This window comes from Gordionus sp. m RMFG-2023, chromosome 3 (assembly GCF_954871325.1).
Source record: "Gordionus sp. m RMFG-2023 chromosome 3, tfGorSpeb1-WG-v2, whole genome shotgun sequence".
NCBI lineage: Eukaryota > Metazoa > Nematomorpha > Gordioida > Chordodea > Parachordodidae > Gordionus > Gordionus sp. m RMFG-2023.
In genome coordinates this window covers 53,212,203-53,235,466 of record NC_088777.1, presented here as the reverse complement: position 1 = coordinate 53,235,466, position 23,264 = coordinate 53,212,203, and the positions used below count along the sequence as shown (strand labels likewise).

The 23,264-nt window shown below is 27.5% G+C and overlaps 1 protein-coding gene and 1 long non-coding RNA gene across 2 annotated transcripts; one reads left to right on the top strand and one right to left on the bottom strand.

Moving 5' to 3' along the window:
* Nucleotides 1–4,784: 4,784 nt before the first annotated feature.
* Nucleotides 4,785–5,023, top strand: LOC135925810 (uncharacterized). The gene is made up of 3 exons (XR_010571733.1): nucleotides 4,785–4,816; nucleotides 4,858–4,942; nucleotides 4,986–5,023. It is a non-coding gene; the product is annotated as an uncharacterized LOC135925810 (long non-coding RNA).
* An 860-nt stretch (nucleotides 5,024–5,883) lies between these two features.
* LOC135925992 (serine palmitoyltransferase 2-like) lies at nucleotides 5,884–23,258 on the bottom strand. The gene is made up of 11 exons (XM_065461621.1): nucleotides 23,117–23,258; nucleotides 22,909–23,076; nucleotides 18,764–18,918; nucleotides 18,379–18,524; nucleotides 17,214–17,338; nucleotides 13,973–14,066; nucleotides 6,922–7,247; nucleotides 6,583–6,709; nucleotides 6,386–6,521; nucleotides 6,194–6,323; nucleotides 5,884–6,132 (listed from the first exon to the last, which is right to left on the bottom strand). The coding sequence occupies exons 1-11, from the start codon at nucleotides 23,186–23,188 to the stop codon at nucleotides 6,028–6,030; spliced, it is 1,584 nt and encodes a 527-aa protein (XP_065317693.1). The 5' UTR covers nucleotides 23,189–23,258; the 3' UTR covers nucleotides 5,884–6,027.
* Between the last annotated feature and the right edge of the window lie 6 nt (nucleotides 23,259–23,264).

Sequence of the window (23,264 nt, the reverse complement as noted above, 5' to 3'; positions counted from 1 at the left end):
TCTACCTATAAATAATTTGTAAAATATATTTAATTAACATATTTAAGTTTATAATCAAAAGAAAATATGAAAAATGGTTTGTAAAATAAATCTAATAATTACATAATTAAATAATATAAATAACTCACAACACATTTAATTTATTAAATATACAATTTTTAACCATCACTTTATTTTTAGCTTACACAAAGGGAATCAAAATTTCATTCTTATTTCCTATTAATAAAAATTGATTGACATTCTTCTTATGGTATTTAACAAGCATAACTTATAAGATTGGTCATATGATATTGTATACAATTAAATATAAAATCTATGAATATACATAATTTGATTGATATTGGATATTATATAAAGTTATATATAATGTAAATATACACAATTGCAACAGTTTTTATATTTTATTTTGGCATAAAAAATAAGGTAAAACATTATAAAAAAATCTTTTTGACTGGAAACAATTTTGGAATAGTAAACTAATATTACAAATATTTTGGGAATAGTTTATAATTGCGTTAATATGGTAACTAAAAATAATTTCACGCCCTTTCACGGTTAACGCTATAAAAAATTGAAGGACAATATTTTGATCCTGCCAGAAATAATTCGCGGTATTTTTAATATTTTTTTCTAAAAAATTTTCAAAACTTGATTCCTTACTTTTATGCCTTTTTTTGAATATATTCCATCATAATATTTTGTAAGGCGAATCAACCCTAACCATTAATTCCATAATAATGACCAATTTGTTAATCATTTTTTTTAAAAGAATGGTCATATTTTTTTTTAAATTTTATTTGTCTTTCCTTCCTCTATTAAAATAAAAAAATCTTTTGCCGGAAGCGGAACTTCCCGAAATTGATAAAATTTTACTAGCAAATTTTTCTCTCTAAAAAGGAAATAAATTTAACTGCTTCTAAAAACTCAAAATATTTTCATTGTTATTTGTCCTCTTGGTTTATCCTCACTACTTTGATCGGTAGATATGTTCACTTCAGCAGAATAATTTAGAAACTCTCTAAATGTTTTATTTAGAAAATATCAATGACATATAATAATACCTAGACTGACAATTCATTCATTAAAATGCATTTTAAGCATGTATCAATTGAAATCAGCTGGAGACAATGACATATAATAATACCTAGACTGACAATTCATTCATAAAAAGCCGAAAATATACTGTTTTCTCTTATGAGCGCAGGATGAATCAGAAAAATTAAAAATGATAATTGTTGGCATTGTCTTATGCATATCGTCAAATTTTAAATTATTCTGCATTTTTAAAGTTCATTTATTATATATATATATCTACCTTTTCATTGTCTGTTAAAAAACTTAAGACATTTAAAATTTAGATATAGATTATAGAATTAAGCCTACCTTATATGTAGCAGGCTGCCATAATAAATATTTCCTTTAAAAGAGATATTTTTTATTATTACTGAATTCACTTTTGAAGGTTTACAAAATTTCATTAATTTTTGTTTCCATAAATAAACTTCATTTATAACGGGATGAGAATATGCTCTCAGATTATCTGAGCAATCTTTGAATATTGATAGAAAATTGTCTAACTGGGGTGTGATATTTATATCAAGTGTCGATATTATATTTAATTTCTTTTTTGTTAAGTAAATGAACTATTTAATCATATGGATTTAAGAAACTATGTATCATGATATATACTCGGTTCTATCTCTTTATTATATCTTGGTTAATAGAATGTCTTAGCTTGCTGCTGTTTGCTGCAGATTGCTCAAAATATTGCACTATCCTTTTCTATACCAATACTATTAAAGCTATATTATATTAAATTACTAAGTTAAATATGTGAAATAAGTTATTAAAGATGTTAAATTTTTCTTTCAATTTTGACTGATTGTAATTTAACAGCATGATTAATATATTAAAGATAAATGAAAATAAAACATATTTAAATTAAATTTATTGCCAAATTTTTATTGCTGAACGAGAGTAGAGAGGCTTTAAAATATTTTTCAGTCATTTGAAATTTTATAAGACGGGAGGAGGGGATATTGTTAATAAAATGCAAAATTTTGTCAAATTAAATTAGCAATTTATAAATTACAATTTATAATTTTAAAATTTCCATGATACACGGGTAATCCATACCCAATCACGCCAGGCAAAAATTTCGGGAATATCTCGCTTTCCTATTCATGCCTAATAATTAAAAAAATTTTCACTCAGCCATGACTCCATCGTGTCACGCACTTCTAATTGGGATTTGGAAGATTCATAATCTCAGAATTTTATATTATTTACTGAGAAAGATTAATCTGATTTGATTGGAAATGCATTCTAACACGTGTTGAATTTTTTCCCTATAAATTTCAGCTAGCCATAAACATTAGCGTATTTTAAAATTTATTTTATATAAAAAAAATCTACATAAAAATTAATTTGAAGATTACTTCAAATGTTCTACGCAAAATTGTCTAAAATTTACAGTAAATAAATCTATACATGTTGGATTGTCAATGATATATATATTAATAGATTGGTGATTTGTTAATTAAAAGTTGTAGGGAAAGGGATGAGGCAAATTTGAAAATTGGGTTAGATTTGATAGAATATAAATAACAAGTATGGTAGTGATTTTATTTTTTATGATGAATTTGCAAAAATATATTATTAGCGAATAAAAAATATCCAAAGTCTGAAAAGTATTAATTGTTGATATTATTGAACTGTATATAAGCTAATTTTGTTTTTCTTATTAATGTCAAGGTCAAAAATAATGTCTTAAAAAAGTAAATTGTATCTTTTTCGTTAGGGGCGTCGCTAGCCTTTACAATCTCAGAGGCCTCAGAAAATTTTTTTATGGGGGGCTCCACAATTTGCGGGCCCTGGGCCCTCTTTCGGCCGGGTTTTATATTAATATATTATACATTTTTAAAATATGCTAACTCTACACAATTATTCTGAATTTTTAATATTTTGCATACTGAATAAACTAGTATATAAATAATTAAAACAATACAAGACATTTCTAAAAATAATATTTTTTAATACAAAATCTATTTATTACAGTATAAAATATTTTCGATTGCTGATATAAAAAAATTTTGCGTAAAGAATTACAAGTGATAAAAAAGGTTAATTAGATCATACATATGCCTCAATTGATAATGGTTTTTAAAAACCACATAAGGCTCTATAATTCTAGCAAGTTACATTGACAAAAGGTCATGAAACTAATATAACTCTCTATTACGATTTTAGATAATGTTTTATAGAATGGATTAATAAAGGAAAATTTATAGGCCTAACCAAATCAATAATTCTTGAAGAAGAGAATATAAACGACTAATCCAAATCATAAAACTATATAGTGGCTAGAGCTTCCTCTTAGATGACATAAATGGAAGCTAGAAAAGTAATCGATAAAATTTTTGTGAGATATTAAAATTTCTAAAAGATTATCTTCCATTTTTAATGATATATAAACGACTACACAGTTGACCATTATTGCTTATCTAAAACATGCAATCATATGCTCTCAGCAGCTATAGTAATTATCTTAAATTACATAGCCACACAAATAATAGATGCTAGTTAATTTGTAGTCATATCTATGATACTCACGATGGTAACCCATATCAGAATTTATTATGTTAGATAAATTGATAAAACAAAAACAGTAAAAATCTCTAGAATAAATTATGCAAATATATTGAAGTTTTGAGTTATTTACACTGCAAGGATGCCATATTAGACATGAAACATTTTGTAACTATAAAATAAGAACCAGAGTGATATAATGAAAGTAATTAGATTTTATATATTATATCTATCTTAAAATAATAGTAGATTGTAATAATATCAAAAATATATTCGTATTAAAAATTTAACTCAAAACTGTTTTTCATAGAAGAAAATAGATTTTCTAAAAACATGTAAAAAAAGAGAAGAAAAAAAATCCAATTTATTAAATCCATTGTGGGATAAATAATAAGTTTAATAATAAATTTAATAAGATGGCGTTAAATAATTGAATGCAAATTGTTACTTATATTTATAATCAAAATTTATTATTAATTATAATATATTATATAACTGTCAAATATGTCTGTAAAAGTTGCATTTTACCTAATTTCATAAATAATTATATATTATAAAAGATTACAATCTATTTATCTACCTACTTTTTATAAATAAATATCTTATACTCATTTAGATTTGGACCTTGAAAATAATTTTAGGAAGAGACATGATAATCAAATTTAAATCAAAATTTAGTTGATTAATGATTTTGAACTCGGCTAATTACAATATTAAAATTGTTAATTTTCAATAAATAAATGATTTATTTAATTAAGGTTATATAATAATTTAAATAATAAAAGTCAATTAAGCTTCAACTGATAATGCTAAATTAATATTTAGTGAGTGATATTGATATATTTTTAACACAGAATTTGATTGCAAGCTGACATAGTGAACATATAATTTATATGTATTATTCTAATCTAATAATTTAAATAGTATTCATTCAATAAAAATTTAGATAGTTTTATTAATTTTTAAATAATAAAATTAAATCTATATATTACTCAATAGAATTATAAAAGAAATCGTTCAGTAAAAAAAAATAATTTTTAGTTCAATAGGATATTAAGGAGTAATTTTAAAAAAAATTTGCTTCAGGGGGCTATTCAAATTTTTAAGAAGGCTTCCTAGCGACGCCACTGCTTTTTATATATAACAAAATCTCGCCTCAAAACTGTAAATTTAAATATAATTTATCATGACCAAAATTTTCATACATTCTTACATAGATTTCCCACAAGTATATTAACATTTTTATTGACAAATAACGTTAATATAAAGGTTAAATTGTGTGATTTTGGATTCGCGAGAATTATTGGCGTAAAATCTTTTAGAAGATCTATCGTAGGAACGCCAGCATATCTTGGTTTAATTAAACAGAAAATATATATTGTATAATATATTTTTAGCGCCCGAGGTGTTAAAAAAATCAAGGCTATAATCGGTCATTAGATATGTGGTCAGTGGGAGTCATAATATATGTTAGGTAATTGCGTTTTAAAATTTAATTTACCCCCCAAGAGTTTTAAAAAATGCAAATAATTTGTATTATCGTACATTGTTACATATTTTTTCAAACAGCTACCTTCCCTTTTAACGAAGAAGATATTAATGATCAGATTCAAAATGCGGCTTTTATGTACCCCCCATAACACATGTGAAAATATTAGTAACGATGTCAGGGATTTGATCGATAATTCATTAAAATTAGAATTAAGATATTCTGTCAACAAATGGTTAATGCACCCTTGGTTACAAGTTACATAATTACCAATTTTTTTTTAAATATTGTAAATAGGCCGATATTTTTTAATTGGCCCATCTAATATATCAAAATAAGGGATTAATGGGCATTTGGAATACCCATTTACACTATTTTTTATTTTAGGGAAACTTTCTTGGATTCTATTCTCTACAGATTATTTCCAATAAATGCTATTAAAAATTAAATCGATAATATCGGATCGGTCTTTAAAAATGATTTATCCAAACACCTTTACTTATGAATATTATTTAGTACATTATTTACACTATATTTTATAATACATTAGAAATTATAGGACATAGGAACGTTTGAGAAAATTGGAACAAAAAGTTGGAAAAAAGATATATCACTGACGAAATCAATGATGTACATTGGAAAGCCTACAAAAAATAACTGAATCTATTTCCTAAATTCGCTCAAAGGTTACCTTATTTTGTCAAACTAAATTTGTTATCAATTTTTAATTTTATATTAATCCAAAAAGAATATAAAATAAATTACAAATTCTTAAAACTTATGTAAAAAAATGAAACACGTAACAAAGCAACTTTTACGTTTACAAAATGAGTGGATATTTTTTTTTCGTACATTTTAGCAATTTTTCTCCAAATGTAGTAAAAAAAAATCTAATTGGCTTGTTTTCAGTATAATACTTATATAAACAAAAATTTGTATAAATAATTTAATCACATATATTTTTTTTTGTTCCAAAGGTTGATAGGCATAAAGGATCTCTGTAATTTATATTTTATTGATAATAAGTCCCCAACTTCGTCAATTTCTTTCAAGCACTTGTGTTTTTATAAAATATAATAGAAATATTTACAATTCAATAATAAAGTTAAGATAAACTTTGTCTAACATCTCTTTCGTATGTCCAGCTGATAAACAAAATCTAACTCTAGCACCTATAATATAAGTTGCGGGAAAACCAACAATGACACATGCTATTCCTCTCTTCAACATTTCTTTATAAAATGATCTAGAAATTGTTGTTTAAAAAAAATAATGTTAGATATGATATCATCTCGTCGTTATAATTACGAAAGTTTTGTGGCAAAATAAAGATAAACTGGAACTACGGGCGAATCATCATCGCCTATAACATGAAATCCCATGCTAATCAAATTGCTCCTCAGATATTTAGAATTATTTTTCAAATTCATGATTCTTACGACTCCTTCATTATTTATGGTGTATATTGAAATAGTTTATGTAATATTAATATTCAATAAACTTACCATCTTTTGTACCATCCGACCCCATAATGACTTCCATGCTACTTATTATTTGTTGAGCAATGGGCGCTGACATACCAACACCGTATGATGCACAATGAGAATGTTCTTTTATATGATTTATTAAACTCTGAAAAATTCAAAATTATAATAAAAATAGGAAAATATATTATAGGGTTTTTACGTTTTACTGCACTCCATTCTATGGATTTATAATAATTAATTTAAAAATGACTATAAAACGATCAAACTAATATACTAGAAGATCGAATTAAAATAAATAAATGTATTTTCAAACGAGACATGTAAAATATTTTTGTAAATGAATTTCAAAAAAAAAACTTTTGATCCTGCTATATAACCCCCAGCGGAGGTAAAACTTTTTGAAAAAGTTCCCATCATAATATCGATCTCTTTGGGATCAATGTTGTAATAATCAGCGACTCCTCTTCCGTTCGGCCCCAAGGCGCCTATACTATGGGCCTCATCTAAATAGAGATACGCTTTGTATTTTCGTTTAAGTCTCATCACCTCGGGTAGATTAACTATGGTTCCTTCCATGCTGTAAACACCTTCAACCATAATCACGATTTTTTTCCAAGGCCTATGGCTTCTAGGTTGCCCCATAACTATGTATTCGCCCAACTTTGATTCCAAATCCTTCATATCTTATACGGTTTTATATTGACATTTATTAAACTTGTAGTAAGGAAATGTTTGACACAAGGGTAAGTCCATGACAAATCTACCAACGATTCGGCCGACCATCTCAAAAAATGAATGAAACTTGGCATGTTAGTTATTATTTTTTATTTAAGAAAATCAAAATTTTAGAGTGCTAGCTCAACCAGATCCAAAGATATACGCCTTCAAAGTCGAAAATCGCGAATTGCGTGATTTCATTAAATCTTGTTATTTTAAAAAATATTTAAGGTAGAGTTACAAATTGTATATCATTTTATAGCCCTTAAAATTTTACGTTGGAAAATATATAAAAAAAAATTAAAAAATTTCAAGTGTTTTCTTATTTCCGGTAAAAATAAAAAAATTAACATTGTTAGGAAGGGATTTTTTTTGAGGTGTTAATATTCACTAAAAAATGTTTATTACCTTTATATTAAACGATTTAATAAAAAAATCTCGATAGCTATTTTTATTTTTTCTATTTTATTTTGTATTATTTTTATAAATAATAAAATGCAATATAGATGGCGTTATATTAATATTTTTTTATAATATGTATTAATAAAAATATGAATAGTATCGTGATTAAAATTAAAAAATCAATTGAGTATAACCAAGAATGATGTCCTGGGGCGATATGTAAGCAGGCAGCCGATATAGATATGATTATATTTGGACCCTATATTGTAAAATAAAGATTTTAAAATTTTATACACAAACAATTATAAAAATAAATACCTCTTGTTTTAATCTAATCCCATTTTGTGCTTATTAATAGAATTTCTCGAGACGATAATTTGTAGGTACGTCCTGTCACTGTAATAGGATCCACTACTTTATTATTTGATTAATGGGTAACCATATCTTTTCCGCAATTGTTGGGTAAAAGAAGGATGGTGATGGTCCATGGGGATGTAAAAAGGAAATTTATATCTCCTCAGTAATTTCAATCTTTTTTTAGTACTGTGGCTAACCACCAAAAATCGTCATAAACACATGTTACGAATCCTTTAATATAGGCAAAAGACAAATTATCGGCATTTGAGATATTGTTAATTTGAAAGTCCTCTGCATATGAATATCTTTTTGATTTAAGTTTTAAACTCAAAGGAAGTTCCTGGAATAAGACGAGCTAAATAATCTTTCTCGAAGTTTAGTCTCTTGTAAATTGTATCATTCGTTGGTTATATATGTAAAATTTACTGATGGCATGTTTTGTTTTGTAAATTGATATAAATCAACCGGCGTTAAAATATGTCCAGAACTGATGCGCTGAAGGCTTGAACGCGCTGCTAATCTTTTTAATGTTCCGCCAAACCCGTGACATGGACCTTTTCCATGGGATGTAGCTGAAAAATGCCATTCAGCTGCTACACCAAAATCAGATTCATGATAACACAGATTTATAAAAAAAATTCTGTTTTTATATTGCGCAGCTGATTCGTCAGAACATTAATATATTTTGTTTGGCTTTTTGCTGAATTTTAAATTTTATCATTTTCGTCTAGTATAGTACTGCAATAACATTACGCTGAAGTGACTCTGACATTACCATATAATTAAGGTTTTCTATATTGCCCTTATTATTATAATATGCTATCATAGGATGGATAGTGGCTTGATTAATATTCCAATGGAATCCTTGACAGTGTCTTGAATTATAAATGCATAATTTTCAGAGAAATCACAAATTATCATAAATTCATTTGGTTGTAAAAAAAATGTTTAAGTTTTGAAATATATGATGATTGATTTGGTAGCGATGATAGGGAATAAAAAAATAAAATAAGCTGATAAAATCACTATTTTTAAATAATAACGATAGTAGATCCACAACAATGAAAGGATATATCTACAAATTATGGCCTTAGGAATTTCTATTAATAAGTGCAAAATGATCATAGTTTGAATATAAAATTTTAAAATATGTTTATTTTACAATATAGCGACAATGAAATAATATGTGTGGGCTGCCTGTTTACATATCGCCCCAGGGCATCATTCTTGGTTATACTAAATCGATTTTTTAATTTTAATCACAATACTATTGATATTTTAATTAAAAATTACATAATATGAAGAAAAATTATTATAACGCCATCTATATTACATTATTTTATTTATAAAAATTCAAAATAAATTAAAAAAACAAAAATGGATATAGAGATTCTTTATTAAATCGTTTAATATAAAGGTAATAAACATTTTTAGTGAATATTAACACCCAAAAAAAATCTCTTCCTAACAATGTGTAATTTTTTATTTTTACCGGAAATAAGAAAACATTTGAAATTTTTTAATTTTTTTTAAAATATTTTCAAACGTAAAATTTTAAGGGCTATAAAACTATATATAATTTGTAACTCTATTTTAAATATTTTTTAAAATAACAAGATTTAATGAATTCACGCACTTCGCAATTTTCGACTTTGAAGGCGTATATCTTTGGATCTGGTTGAGCTGGCACTCTAAAATTTATTTTATTAAGATATTTACAACATAAATAACTAACATGCCAAGTTTCATTCATTTTTGAGATGGTCGGCCGAAAAATCTCGTTTTTTTGGTCGATTTGACGTGGAATGGAATCACCCACGATAAATATTTTTGTACATCATTATAACAGAAAATAATAATCTAAAAATTAAAACATTTTTTCTAAAATCAACCGCAAGGAAAACGGATATATGCTATGAAAAAGATAAGAATTGTTAAAAAAAATTTATCGGCGAAACAATTACAATTACCCCGTTTTAACCTAATTTTTGTTTTAGATGGCAAAAAAAAAGATTTTACACCCATAATTCCCTCGTGATTATGAATTACTTACATCAGCTGTCAATATTTCAGATGTTGGCAGGGGATATTAAAAAAAAGGCCATATGTTTGCTTTATTTCGTCAAAAAGATGATCGGCGTTTAATATTATGTTCGTTCGAACAAAAAAGTTTACTAATGGGGTTATATTCTTAAAAAATTGAGTGGAAATGATTTTTACGTTGTTATTTTCCATAGTTGTTAAAGGATCTAGATATAAAAATGTGGTATCTGTATCTAGATCCATTTAAAAAGTATCTTTTAACAACTCTGTTATTTTCTGACCAGTGTAGCATTATCCTGACATCGCATAGTCAGTCATCGGCCACTTGGCTACGATATTTGTTTGTAGGCTCATTTGTACAGATTAAACCAATAGGTCTACATGCCATAAACCGATTGGGGTATTTAGTAAACATTAATACTTTCGAAATATGTATGAAATGCATTATTTCGTAAATAAAGTTATCTAAATTGAATACACTGAGTCGAAGTTATTTTTCATATCACGCCAAATTAGAATAGTCAACTCGCAGCTCAAGCACACCCTATCTCACCAATAAATTCTTCTTAGAGTTATATTTTAATGGCTAGAAGGGTATCATGCAAATGACCATCTGACAGTTCTAGTTTAAAGACATATGAAATGTTAGCAAAAATAGCACAATCACATGAGAATTATTGGCGGAACAATGCTTGTTAAACAATCCAAGTTGAAAACCATAAAGGTGCGATTATAATTTTTTTCGTCCTTACTTTTCTCCCAATCATAATATACAAGTGTGTGTCGTAATTGGGATATGGAATCATGTGGGATTCGAAATCCTAACGTGGGAATTCGAGATCTTGAATCTCCACGTTTTATTAGGAATTTTTATTAAAAAACAATTAAATTATTTTTTTTTCCTTCCACCTTTGCCGCCTGGATAGCAGCAGGAAATTTTTTTTTTAGAGATATTTTGTTAAAATAAATAGTATAAAATTACATAAAATCATAAATATTTTCACATGAATATATATTATTTAAATTTTTTTTTATTTATTGCAACAATTATTCAACCGCTATATGACATTTCGTTGAACATTTGATATTGTTCTTGGAACACTCACTCCTTTTATTCATGCAACCCATCTTGCAATCGCACTACGATGTTTTCCCATATTTTGTGACATTCGGGGAAGCTCCTAAAGATAAAAAATTAATATATTTTATGTACATGAATTAATTTAAGGAGTATATGTGGTTGGTTATAATAAAAAAAAGCTTAAATTACCTATGATTGATACATCTTTATTGGGAACTTATCATTTAATTTTTTTTAATTTTTATATAGACCAGAGGCAATAAATGGTGCTGAAATTCTTCCAGCACAACCCTACCCATATTTTATTTTGTTCAATTTTTAATATTTTCCTTTCTAAAATTTTTAATGGAAAGGTAATAACACAAGTGATGACCTAAGAAGTAAAGTTATTTTGTCCAATTATCTGAGAATAAATCAAAGAAAGGGCCCTTTTTAAAATATTAGTTTTCCACGTGATTTAATGGTCAACATTTTTTGAACAAGGACCACTTAGTAATATTATGGACAATTCGAAAGCGCGAATCGTCGATTGAAACCTTCGCTATTTTGCAGAGTTGTTAAAAGATACTTTTTAAATGGATCTAGATACAAATACATCGTCTAAAATAATATCTAGATATAGATACATCGTCTAAAATAATATCTAGATACCGGTATTTTAATCAAAAATCTATCTAGATACAGATACCACATTTTTATATCTAGATACAGGATCAAGATATAGATCCTTTAACAACTCTGCTATTTTGTTAGCAACGTATATAGCTATCGCATAATTTTCCTCATCGGTAAACGATATAAAAAGGAATTGATGGAATCCTTAAAAATATTAAATCCACATTTACTGCGGTTATATTTTGAGTAGATTTGTATTTTGGGTGTTTTTTTTAATATGGTTTTATATAAATTATATTCTGTAACTGTTTTGGCTTCCTTCCTTCGCTGAGATCTAGTTTTATAAAAGTCGATCTGATTTAAATAGCTGGTTAATTATTGCTTATAATATATATTCAATAGAAATGAAATATAGTCAAAATAATAATTGTAAACAATACTTTAACTGTATACATTTATCTCTGTCTTGCAGAATTGCATTAATAAGTGGCTTACAAAATAAAATTATTTAAAGCCATTTTTTTAAATATTATAATTGTTCTCGTGAGAGTGAAATTTCCAAATGCGTTTTTTCTTCTCTATTACCAATATTTTCATTTTAAAATAAAATTCGTCTTAATTTTTCTAATAAATAGTAAATATGAAAATAATTGTATTAATATAAAAATTTTTTAAAATGTAATAATTTAGATATTCTATGATAAAAAAAAAATCTGGCCCAATACAAATTACTAATTTATATATATAAAATTAAATTTATCGATAATTCATACCGGTTATTTCGGAGACCGGCAAATCCGGTCCTGAACGTGGTCCGGGTCGGATATATGCGGGTCATGTCGTATTTTAATTTTTTTTAAAAAAAAAAATCCGGGCCGGGGCTAATTGTACCTCTTATGGTCTCTGAGTAGTTTTTTTATTATGCCTAATAATTTAGAAGGGAAGGGATTAAAGATTGAACAAAATAAAATAGGGGTAGGTTGCGCTGGAAGAATTTCGGCACCATTTATTTGCCTCTGGTCTATAGGAAACTATAAAATTAAATGATGCCGAAGTTCCCCCAATAGGTAATTTAAGCTATTTTTATAGTAACCACATATACTCCTCAATATTAATTCATGTACATAAAAATATATTAATTTTTTTTTTTATCTAAACTGCTTTAAAAAAAAATTTAGGATCTTCCCACGAATGTCACGAAATATGGGAAAACATCGTAGTGCGATTGCAAGATGGGTTGCATGAATAAAAGGAGTGAGTGTTCCAAGAACAACATCCAATGTTCAACGAAACGTCATATCGCATTGAATAATTGTTGCAATAAATAAATAATTTTTTTTTAATTCGGATTTTATTTTTAAAATAATATTATATTCATTGGTGAAAATATTTATAATTTCATATAAATTTACAAAAAAAAATGTCTTTTAACCTTATTCCCTTTCCTTCATTATATGCCTTAATTTTATACTATATTTACTTTTTTAAACATTCTCTTATCTTTTTTTTTGATAATTTATACAATTTATTTATTTTAACAAAATATCTCTAAAAAAATAAAATTTTCTGGTGCCAGCCAGGCGGCAAAAAAGGAAGAAAAAAATTATATTATTTAATTGTTTTAAAAAAATATATTCCGAATTCCCGTGGGTTTTAAATATTTAAAAAAAAAAGAAGTTCCGAATAAACGAATCCTACATGATTCCATATCCCAAATACGACATATATCAGAGTTGTTAAAGGATCTAGATACAAGTATCCAGATATAAAAATGTGGTATCTGTATCTAGATAGATTTTTGATTAAATAATCTGTATCTAGATATTATTTTAGACGTTGTATCTGTATCTAGATCCATTTAAAAAGTATCTTTTAACAACTCTGATATATATATATATATATATACTAACCTAGATTGACGGTTTATTCATTAAAAATGTACGAATATATTAATCAGCTGAAGACACTATTTTTGGATCTGGAAGTAGACTAAATGACAATATAAATTAGTCAAAGTGCGAGCCATAAAATAATATAATAGTTGATTCCTATATATGTATACTTTTTTTAAACATTTTAATGAATGAATCATTAGTCTATATATATACTAAGATATTTTAATGTCATTACTTCTAGTTATAAAGAAGAAAAAAAAGTAAAAAATTTAACATGATTTTATATAAGTAACCCAACCATTGTGTTCAAAAGTCTTTATAACGGCCCCCGATAATCGACAACCTAAAGCGATGGATGCGTGATTCAATTTATCGCTTAAAATAAGGCAACCCTAAAAAGGAGAGGGGGATTAAAAAGAGAAAAATAATCATAATAGACATAATTAAAAAACAAAGTAAAAATTTCAAAACATAGGAGAAAATATCACCAGCTCTCATCAGTGTTGTTAAATCATCTTAACTTGCCCATCATCTCGGCTTTTAGCCTTAAAAAGTTAAACTAAGCCTACAAGTTGAGTCTCACTTGAAGATTAATTGGAATATTTTTCGGATTAAAAACATGGCTAGCTGTTAACAACAGTAGCTCTCAGCCCCGTAATATCGCTCATTGAATTGACATGTGATGTCTCTAAAATTTTGAGAAATGAGCACAGCTTATAATTTTTGCAATGCGGATTTTCTAAAATTTACTATGTCGATTGGTGATTTTCTTGATATCATCTGATGAGAATTGGTGCTGATATGATAGTATTAAAAAAAAGGTAGATTATTCATTTTTTAGAAATTAAAAGGTAGTCTCAGAGGTTTTACGACCTGAAATATGAGTAAGTTTTTATGTAGTAAATTCTAGATTATACAATGAAATCTTATAAATATAGATAATTCTTGCTCTCTGATCCTATTGCAGGCATTAACCGATCTTTATAACTTAATAGTTAATGGGCTATCCATTAATTCCACTATTATTAGAGCTAGATTGATCGCCTTATAGAAGCAAGATAGAGACATATGCTTAATAGCTATAGGGGAAGTTATAGGAAGGAGGATTATCTCAAAAATTATATGCAAACATTAAAAATAAATCCTTATCAAATTGCTCCCTCTAAACTAATTAGGGTTTGGCATAAAAAGGAAGCTGTAAAACAAGTCACACACAGCAAGAAATAACTCTGGATATCTTCGTTTCAGAATACGCATTCGTCATACTCGACATAAAAGAACCTTCAATTAGTGATCCGCGTCGGGCCTAATTTTTCAAGCCCGGTTCGAAATTTTTCGAAAAATGTCCTGCCCAGCCCGAATCCGAACTAAATATTTTATGTCCCAAAAGCTCGACCCGAAATAAAAATAAAGATATCCGCCCGGTCGGGCCGGATTTATTCGAATATAGAAAAATTAATAATATTTTTTTTTTTTTGATTTTGTAAAATTATATTTCTATAAGGACAAAAAAAATATTATCTTCATATTTTTTTATAGCGATATTTAATATCTTATTTATAAATTTAAACCCTACCCGGCCCGAATTTTTTTTAAAAAAAAATAATATTAGGCAACACCCAGCCCCGAACCAAATTATTTTTTTAAAAAAACCTTTCAATACTTTAAAACGTAATTTCACGATCCAAAGCTTTTTTAGAAGTTTATTTCAAATTTATTTCAACTATATCCAGTCAAGCTACGGTTCCAAACTATATTACCATATGGAAACAAACTATTCCATCAGCACAAAAAATACAGCAGGGGGAATTCACGGTTCGCCTTTATTCTGCGTAGCCATAAAAACAGATGTTTTTTTATACCATAGCCCTAACCAAAATCATATAGTCCATGCTCCAAACCAAAGCTAATTCTGACCCCAAGAGGAGGCGAGCTTTGCGGCTTTCTAATTGTAATCTCGTCCTCAATGTATGGTATTCAGGATGATGCCATATTATAGGACCCCAACAGTGAAATAATTAAAGCTGCAGATATCATCATTTTTAATTTCTAACCACTAAATTCATCATTTTAAATTACAAAAAAAAATGTGAAATGGATACAACTACAAATGTTTCTTTCCTTATCGATCTTTTTAACTTGTGTGATTAAAGATAAAAATCTTCGTTTTCGGGCCACCAAAAGGAAGGTCTACAGGCATTCAAATATTTTTAGACATAATTCAAGAGAAAACATTCTCAAGCATATGTCTTACCATCAGGCGCTAATACAATCCTGCTTTATATCATAAGATGCCGATTCCCTTCTATACTTCCAAAAATATAGAGAAATTTTTTAATCGATGCTTAAGAATTGGTCAACACAGCTGGCTTACAAAACCACCCTCCCAACGAATTCCGGCAGACTTGGCTGTTACTCCCATTTCAATAGTTTCATTTATTTCCCTCTTTTTATTAACAAAAATAAAAAATTTCATTTCTTAAATTAATTACTTTTTTTGAGAACATCATATTAAACAATCCCCATCAAGCTGGTCCGCTAAAACATCCTTTGACACAATTTATAGACTCTGATCTGATAAAAAGATGCCGCTGTGTCAAGTGCCATCGATTATCTACTCTGCAATGATACAGTTTGCTTACTAACGTTCGTTCATCGGCAATGGATAAACCAGAATCACAAATGGTTAAAAATTTATCCAGGTTATGTAAAATGAATATCTCTCGACAAAATAAGGAATTTAGATATGTTTGGCTATCAGGCTAGGCTTAAATATATCTATCTGAAAAAGATACGGGGTGGTATAAGGCACGAAATTAATTAATAAAACAACCCAAAATTCATTATTCGAAGCCAATGTTCCTTTTCGTTATCAATAACTCGTAACCTGATGGGTATACATTAACCCCCCCCCCCCCTGGAATATGGGCAAACACATGTATGCGGAGTTTACATGTATATACATTTTCGCCCCCATAATTAGGTATCTAGTGGGAAAAAAAAGGAAAATCCCCCCAAAAAATACTCATATATAGCCGACAATATATTTATCGGAGGTCTGCAGACCCGGGTCGTAAAATTCCGATAAATCCGGGCCGAGCCAAATATTTTAAATCGCCATTCATTGTTGTATTAGAATAATATTTCGCAGTCATTCACTTCTCATATCTATATTATTTTCAAACACCCAAAACCGGGACTGACATTTTTTTAAAAATCCGGTCCGGCCCGTGAAATCGATACCTCCGCAGTCTGACATTTATACCCATCGTGGTTCGAATAAATTTTCTCATTTTGGGGAATGACTCTTTTGGTCTAACAAAAAAAAAATCAAGGTAAACGAATAGCAACGGGCCAAATTAAAACATTTCACTTTTTAATTGTGACCATGTTTAGGGGATTAATTATCAATAATTCAACTTAAATGTAACGTACGACGTTACTTTTTAAAAAATAACGTACGGCTCTTAAACGATACGATATAATTAATTATAATTCGAATAGCGATGTATAATTTCATAGGAATTAACGAGGAAAACCTTGCCCACGATGCATGGAATGTTGGTGGAATTAGTGGCGAAACCCATAGGAAATGCTATCGCATCTTCGACGCCCAAAAATTTGGCCGTCAATCTCTCTAATTTTTCTTGTATGACTGATATACCTTTATTAAATTAGATATAAATAACAATGATGACCCTACTAAATATATAAATTGCTCTAACGCTGAATGCAAATCGTGAATCTAAGAAGTTCGATTCGTATCAGTGCCCAGCTATTTCACAGATTAAGTCATAAAAATTCAAATAATTTTTAAAAATAAACTTTGACTTAATAAAAAATCCTAAAATCAATTTAAAGCACCTATAATTATGGTTGGTAAACTTTCTAGCCTTTTCAATAATTATATTAGAGTACCATTTTTGAAAATAGGAACATTACAATGCTAAGATATTTTTTTTGTTGTTCAAACATAGGTTGATGTTCATTTAAATTTATATATATATATATTATTTAAAGTTAATTCGATTCGTTTTTAACAATTTATAAAAAATAAAATAAGATCCTGCAGATACAGATACAAATCCGATTCGACCATTCTCTCGAATACGGATACTTATTTCGGGTTGAATATGGACCTTGTCGAATTTTTTTAATTTATTTCATTTTCCCAATATTTTTATACAAATATTATTTTCGAGAATAACAACAAAAAAAAATCGCTTAGAATTTTTCCGCTTCGAATAAAAAATCGGAAAGCCGGCCCGAACCCGAGATTTTTTTAAAAACCGGCCCGACCCGGCCCGAATTTTCATAAAAAATATTAAACCCGACCAGAGACTTTTGCAAATCTCTACCTTAATGATACCCGGATTGGATTGTTCGGACAATTTTTTTTCTCTTTCTTCTCAGATAAGGTTGGACGTGAAAAGATAGGTGCTATGCGGTTGCTCTAGTGCACAACCAGAGATGTTAAAATTTTACTGGGGGGGGGGGGTGGGGAGGGCTTGACCAGTTTACATTTATTTTTCTATAAAATTCTTATTTATAAAAAAAAAAAAAATTTAATGGCATTTTTCTATTATATAGGCGAAAGGTTATGTTGAGGGGATAAATTTTTTTTTACTAGCTTAAACTGATTATATTATATCTATACGTATAAACAAGTCAAATTTGCGAGAAAGAGAATGTCAATCAATCAACCGATTTCTTTTCTGGAACCGCAGATGCCCATACCGTGCATTGATATGACTTCCTCTACCCGATCAACACATATGCCAGAATTCTCGGCAAAGCCCAGATAATTGTAAGAGCCGAAATTTATTGCCTCTAAGATCTTCCCCGTGTATCTATAATTGTATTACACAAATCACATCATTAGTTTATGAGAATGAAATGAGATATTTATTATTTTTTTTTTCAAAAAAACAGAAGCTAAATTAACTTAGGGGCCACAAAGAGGAGATTAAAATTCCAGGCTCAGGCCAAACAGGAAAATAATTTTTAATTTTTTTTATACAAAACCAGGTTAGCCTTGTGTAATTTTGGGGAATTCGCAGGTCTCATTAAAATAAAAATGAACTATTACTGGAATGTATAGTTTTCGTCATGGCTGACTCGCTCTAAATATTTAATTCTAACACCGGGAGTACTGCATATGGGTTGAGATACGGCATCCCTGCAACGAAGATAGACGTTTCTGGTAAAAAAACCTTCGAAATTTGAGTACAAAGGCACAAAATCCTTCAAATTATTTATTTTATTTTTTTTAAAATCAATCAACAAAATAAACAGTATTTAAAAAATTTATAATACGCCCAGGCTATAAAGTTGTCCCCTTTTTGAGGTTATACTTTTTTTAAAATAAAACCTTGAGCTCTCTCTTTCTCTTCTTTTCTTCGAAACTGAAAGAGGACAATAAATTTATAAAATCGATACATTTTTTTTTTTAAAAGTTACTTTGTAATAATATATTTTAAAAATCATTTTATTAGTTCCACATAATTTTAAAAAATGTGATTTTTTTCTTCTAAAAATATATGTAAATAAATTTATTTCTGTTTCTAAACAAAATTACATTTCATCTTACTTCCGCAAAAATTCACTCGTTTTAAATTTTTTTTAAAATTAAGGCGGCTTCTAAAAAAACGGCCTAAATAATATTTGAATCAGAATTTGGAAAAAAAATCTAGATTAAAAAGGTTTATGGGGGTTCTAAAAAATTCAGAGTTGTTAAAGGATCTAGATACAAGTCTCTAGATAGATCATGTATCTAGATATAAAAATGTGGTATCTATATCTAGATAGATTTTTGATTAAAATATCCGTATCTAGATATTATTTTAGACAATGTATCTGTATCTAGATCCATTTAAAAAGTATCTTTTAACAACTCTGAAAAAATTTAAGAAGTTTTAGTTACAAGTTTTTAGATTTGACGTAATTTAACTAGATTGTAAATATAAAAAAAAACTAAAAATTTGAGCAATCAATAAATAAACTCTTTCAAAATCAAACTCGAACATTATTACATTAAGTTGTGTTTATTAACTAGTTGCTATAAAATAACGTCGATGTGGTTACTAACAGCGTTACTTTTCTGATAAAAAATGCTATTCGTTATTTATTTCGAAAGGTAACGAGTAACTAGCAACGCGTTTCTCTTTCTCCGCGTAAAGTTACTCGTTACTTTAAATCCTTTCTAAAAAAAAATATTTTTTTTATTTTATTTTAACATTATATATATATTTTTTAAAAATAATTTTAAGCCAAGTTTTTAAATTTCAGATAAAACTACCAAAGTTCTTATTTGTTTAATTTTATAAAGTCGATTGACTACATTATGACACAAGTGTCAACAAAAAATATACATTTCTATATCAGGGTGAAAGATGAATTAACCCTGCCCTGGTCCCAGTATCAAACATTTTTTACACCAATAAATAAAATTAAGGGCGCTTTTACACCTTCTAATTGTAGACTGCATCATAATATTTCAACCTCTCCAGCAGCTCGAAATCTAAATAAAAGATGTGAAGGTAGAAATATGAATTTAGATTTCAAAAAAAAATTGATGAAGATCCGAAATGAAGATTCTTGCGAAGATGATGTAATTTTTTTTTAAATATAATACAAGCCAGGGATGTGAACGGGCCGAACCTGGCCGGAGCTTGCAGACCGAAGAATAGTTTTATCCCGGGGCAGGTATAACCCTATCAAAAATTTTTTTTTTAAATATAATACAAGCCAGGGATGCAAGCCCGAACCCGGGTTCAAGTAATTTAAAATTATTTTGGTTAAGCATTTTGAAACCACGAAGCAAACGGAGACAGAGTAAAGGACAACTCATTAAACCCAGGGTAAAATGACCCGGGGCAGGTTCGGACCTATTTTTAGGAAAATTGGTTTTTATTTAGTTTCCGTAATTTTTAAAATTCTCGAACTCACATCCCTGAATACAACCCTCCCATCATCTGCGCCAGTTGAAGGTGTGTTTAGCACAATGGAAGCTGTGTTTGAGCACAAGGCGCTATATGATCACAGTGTAGACTGTCGTAATTAAAATATTTCAACCTCTCCAACAGCTCAAATTTAAAAAAAAAAATTGACGGAGGATCTGAAATGAAGATTATCGTGAAGATTCTTTTTTTTTTTAAAATTTCTCCAATTAATATTTTTATTTATTAAATACAATACAACCCTCTCGCAGCACAATGAAAGATGTGATTTGATACAACTCTCTCATCATCTGCGCCAGCTGAAGGTGTGCTTGGCACAATGAAAGCTGTGTTGAGCACTAAGCATTCTCGTTTATCTAATCAAAATTTGAAAAATCAATTATTGTTAAAAATAAATAAATATTATAAAAAAAATTTATCATAAAGTTTTAATGCCTGGATGTCTATATACAAAAAATCAAGAATTTGTAAAGCCCTGCCTGATTTTTTATGTATAAATTGCTTGACCTGGTCCATTAAATATTTGTTTCAATTTTCCTGTTCAGCCTGTGAGTTGGGTTAGAGGTCGACACCGACTGTCTCAAGCCCAACCCGATGGACATTGAAAAAATTTTCCTCAGGCTCAGGTCTTGGTTTTAAAATGTGTCCAACTCGGTAGTTGGAAAAAAAACTGTGGAAAAAAAACCGTGGAAAAAAAACCTATGGACCTAAAATTTAGTCCTTTTTTTATTTTAGAAAAATTAAATACTAATGAGAATTTATTACAGATATATTTATTGTCTATAAATATTGTGCATGATATAAGATATTTGAAAAAATGAATGAATTAATTGATAAATGAGATGAATAATTGAATCTGTATTATTAATATATAATACATTTACTTAAATAGTGTTTAATAAAGATTTCCACCTATTTTTTATTTTTTAATTTGGCAGTTTTTGACCCGAAGTTGAACAAATAAATATTAAAAATACAAATATCCTTAATAATAATAAATGTTTCACAAAAATGTTGATCAGGATGTCTTTTTAATATGTTCATTATTATATTTTTAGAAATTTTTTTCCCTATATAAACAATTATATCAAATTTTTCGACATCAATCATACAAATTATTTTTATGTAATCACAATAATTTTTAAATTCGATTACTTTTCATATTTGAATATAATTTATATGTCTACAAATTAAATAAAATGCAACTTTATATGAAAATATTTATCAAATTATGGGGGTATGCTTTTATTTTAGATAGCAATATGTGAATATATACATATAGTTTTTAATTATTTCTTAGATATTATAATATTTAAACTCAAATAATAAAAAAAATTTCTGTTGGGCTGGTGTTTGGTTAGATCTAAAAATGTATGCTCATCAAGGACAAAAAATTTAAATTGGGACTTGGGCCACAAAAATTCACTTTACAGGCCTCTAGGCTGAACCAAGCTTTGTAGATCTCTGATAATGACTAATGAAGAACCAAATGGTGAGACAGCAACTTATTTGTTAGGCAAAATAATGTTAACAGGATATAGATTTTCTTAGTATAATTAAATAGATATTAATCGAATCAACAATGGTATATTAATTTATTCAATTAGTATTACAAATAAGATAAAAAAAATATCAAATTTAAAAACATAATTTTTCATGAACATTAAAATTTATATTAAATAATAATCAAAAAGAATATAATATCTATGTCTAAAGAGCTTTGAATCAACAATATCGATAAATAAAATTTTTATTTTTACTCAATAAAATTAATTTATATTGTATTTTATAAAATAAATATATCAAATATAGACATCTATGTATTTTTGTAAGTCAGATAATCAAAGTATAATAAGTAAAATTTAATTATATTAATAATGTAGATTAAAAAATATATTATACATTACATAAAATACTTGAAAATAATTTTGTTTATAATTTTTTATTAAATCACATGTTTAATTTCAATAATAAATATTTCAAAATTGTTGTCAATTTAAAAATTAAGAATAAATAAAATTTCAAGATTTTGTAACTGACTTTTTCAATATATGTCAGTATTTATTTCTATATTCTATTACCTACAGTTCATATTCTCAATAACAACCAATATAAGTTTTTTTATGTAATGGCATATATTAGAAAATTAATTAAAAAAGTTTTTTTCTGTTTTCTTAGCAATTTTAAAAGACTTTATTGACAAGGCCATGCTGTATGATCCTCAGTGATATATTTATTACTGTAAAATATAAAATAATTTAAATTCTTTTATTACTTTTGTATCTTTGTCATACATTAATTGTTTTTCAAAGCCATATTTTCTCAAAGCATCCCTTATGTAGCCAAAAATAATCAAGACTGCATAACAAAAATATGATAATATGGCTAATAATAAGGGAATATCATCCTCATTTCCTTTCCTTTTCTCTTTGTTTGTTAACAACTTAAAAATATTTTAATATCGTTAAATCTAAAATGAATACTTCTTTAGTTTTTTTTTTGGTAGTAGATTTGAATGAATAATACTTTTGAATTTTTATCACATTAATAGACATGAAAGTATACTTTTAAATCTCACCATATAAGATTATATAAAACCAATTAGTTACCCAATTAAGCCAACCATCCCTA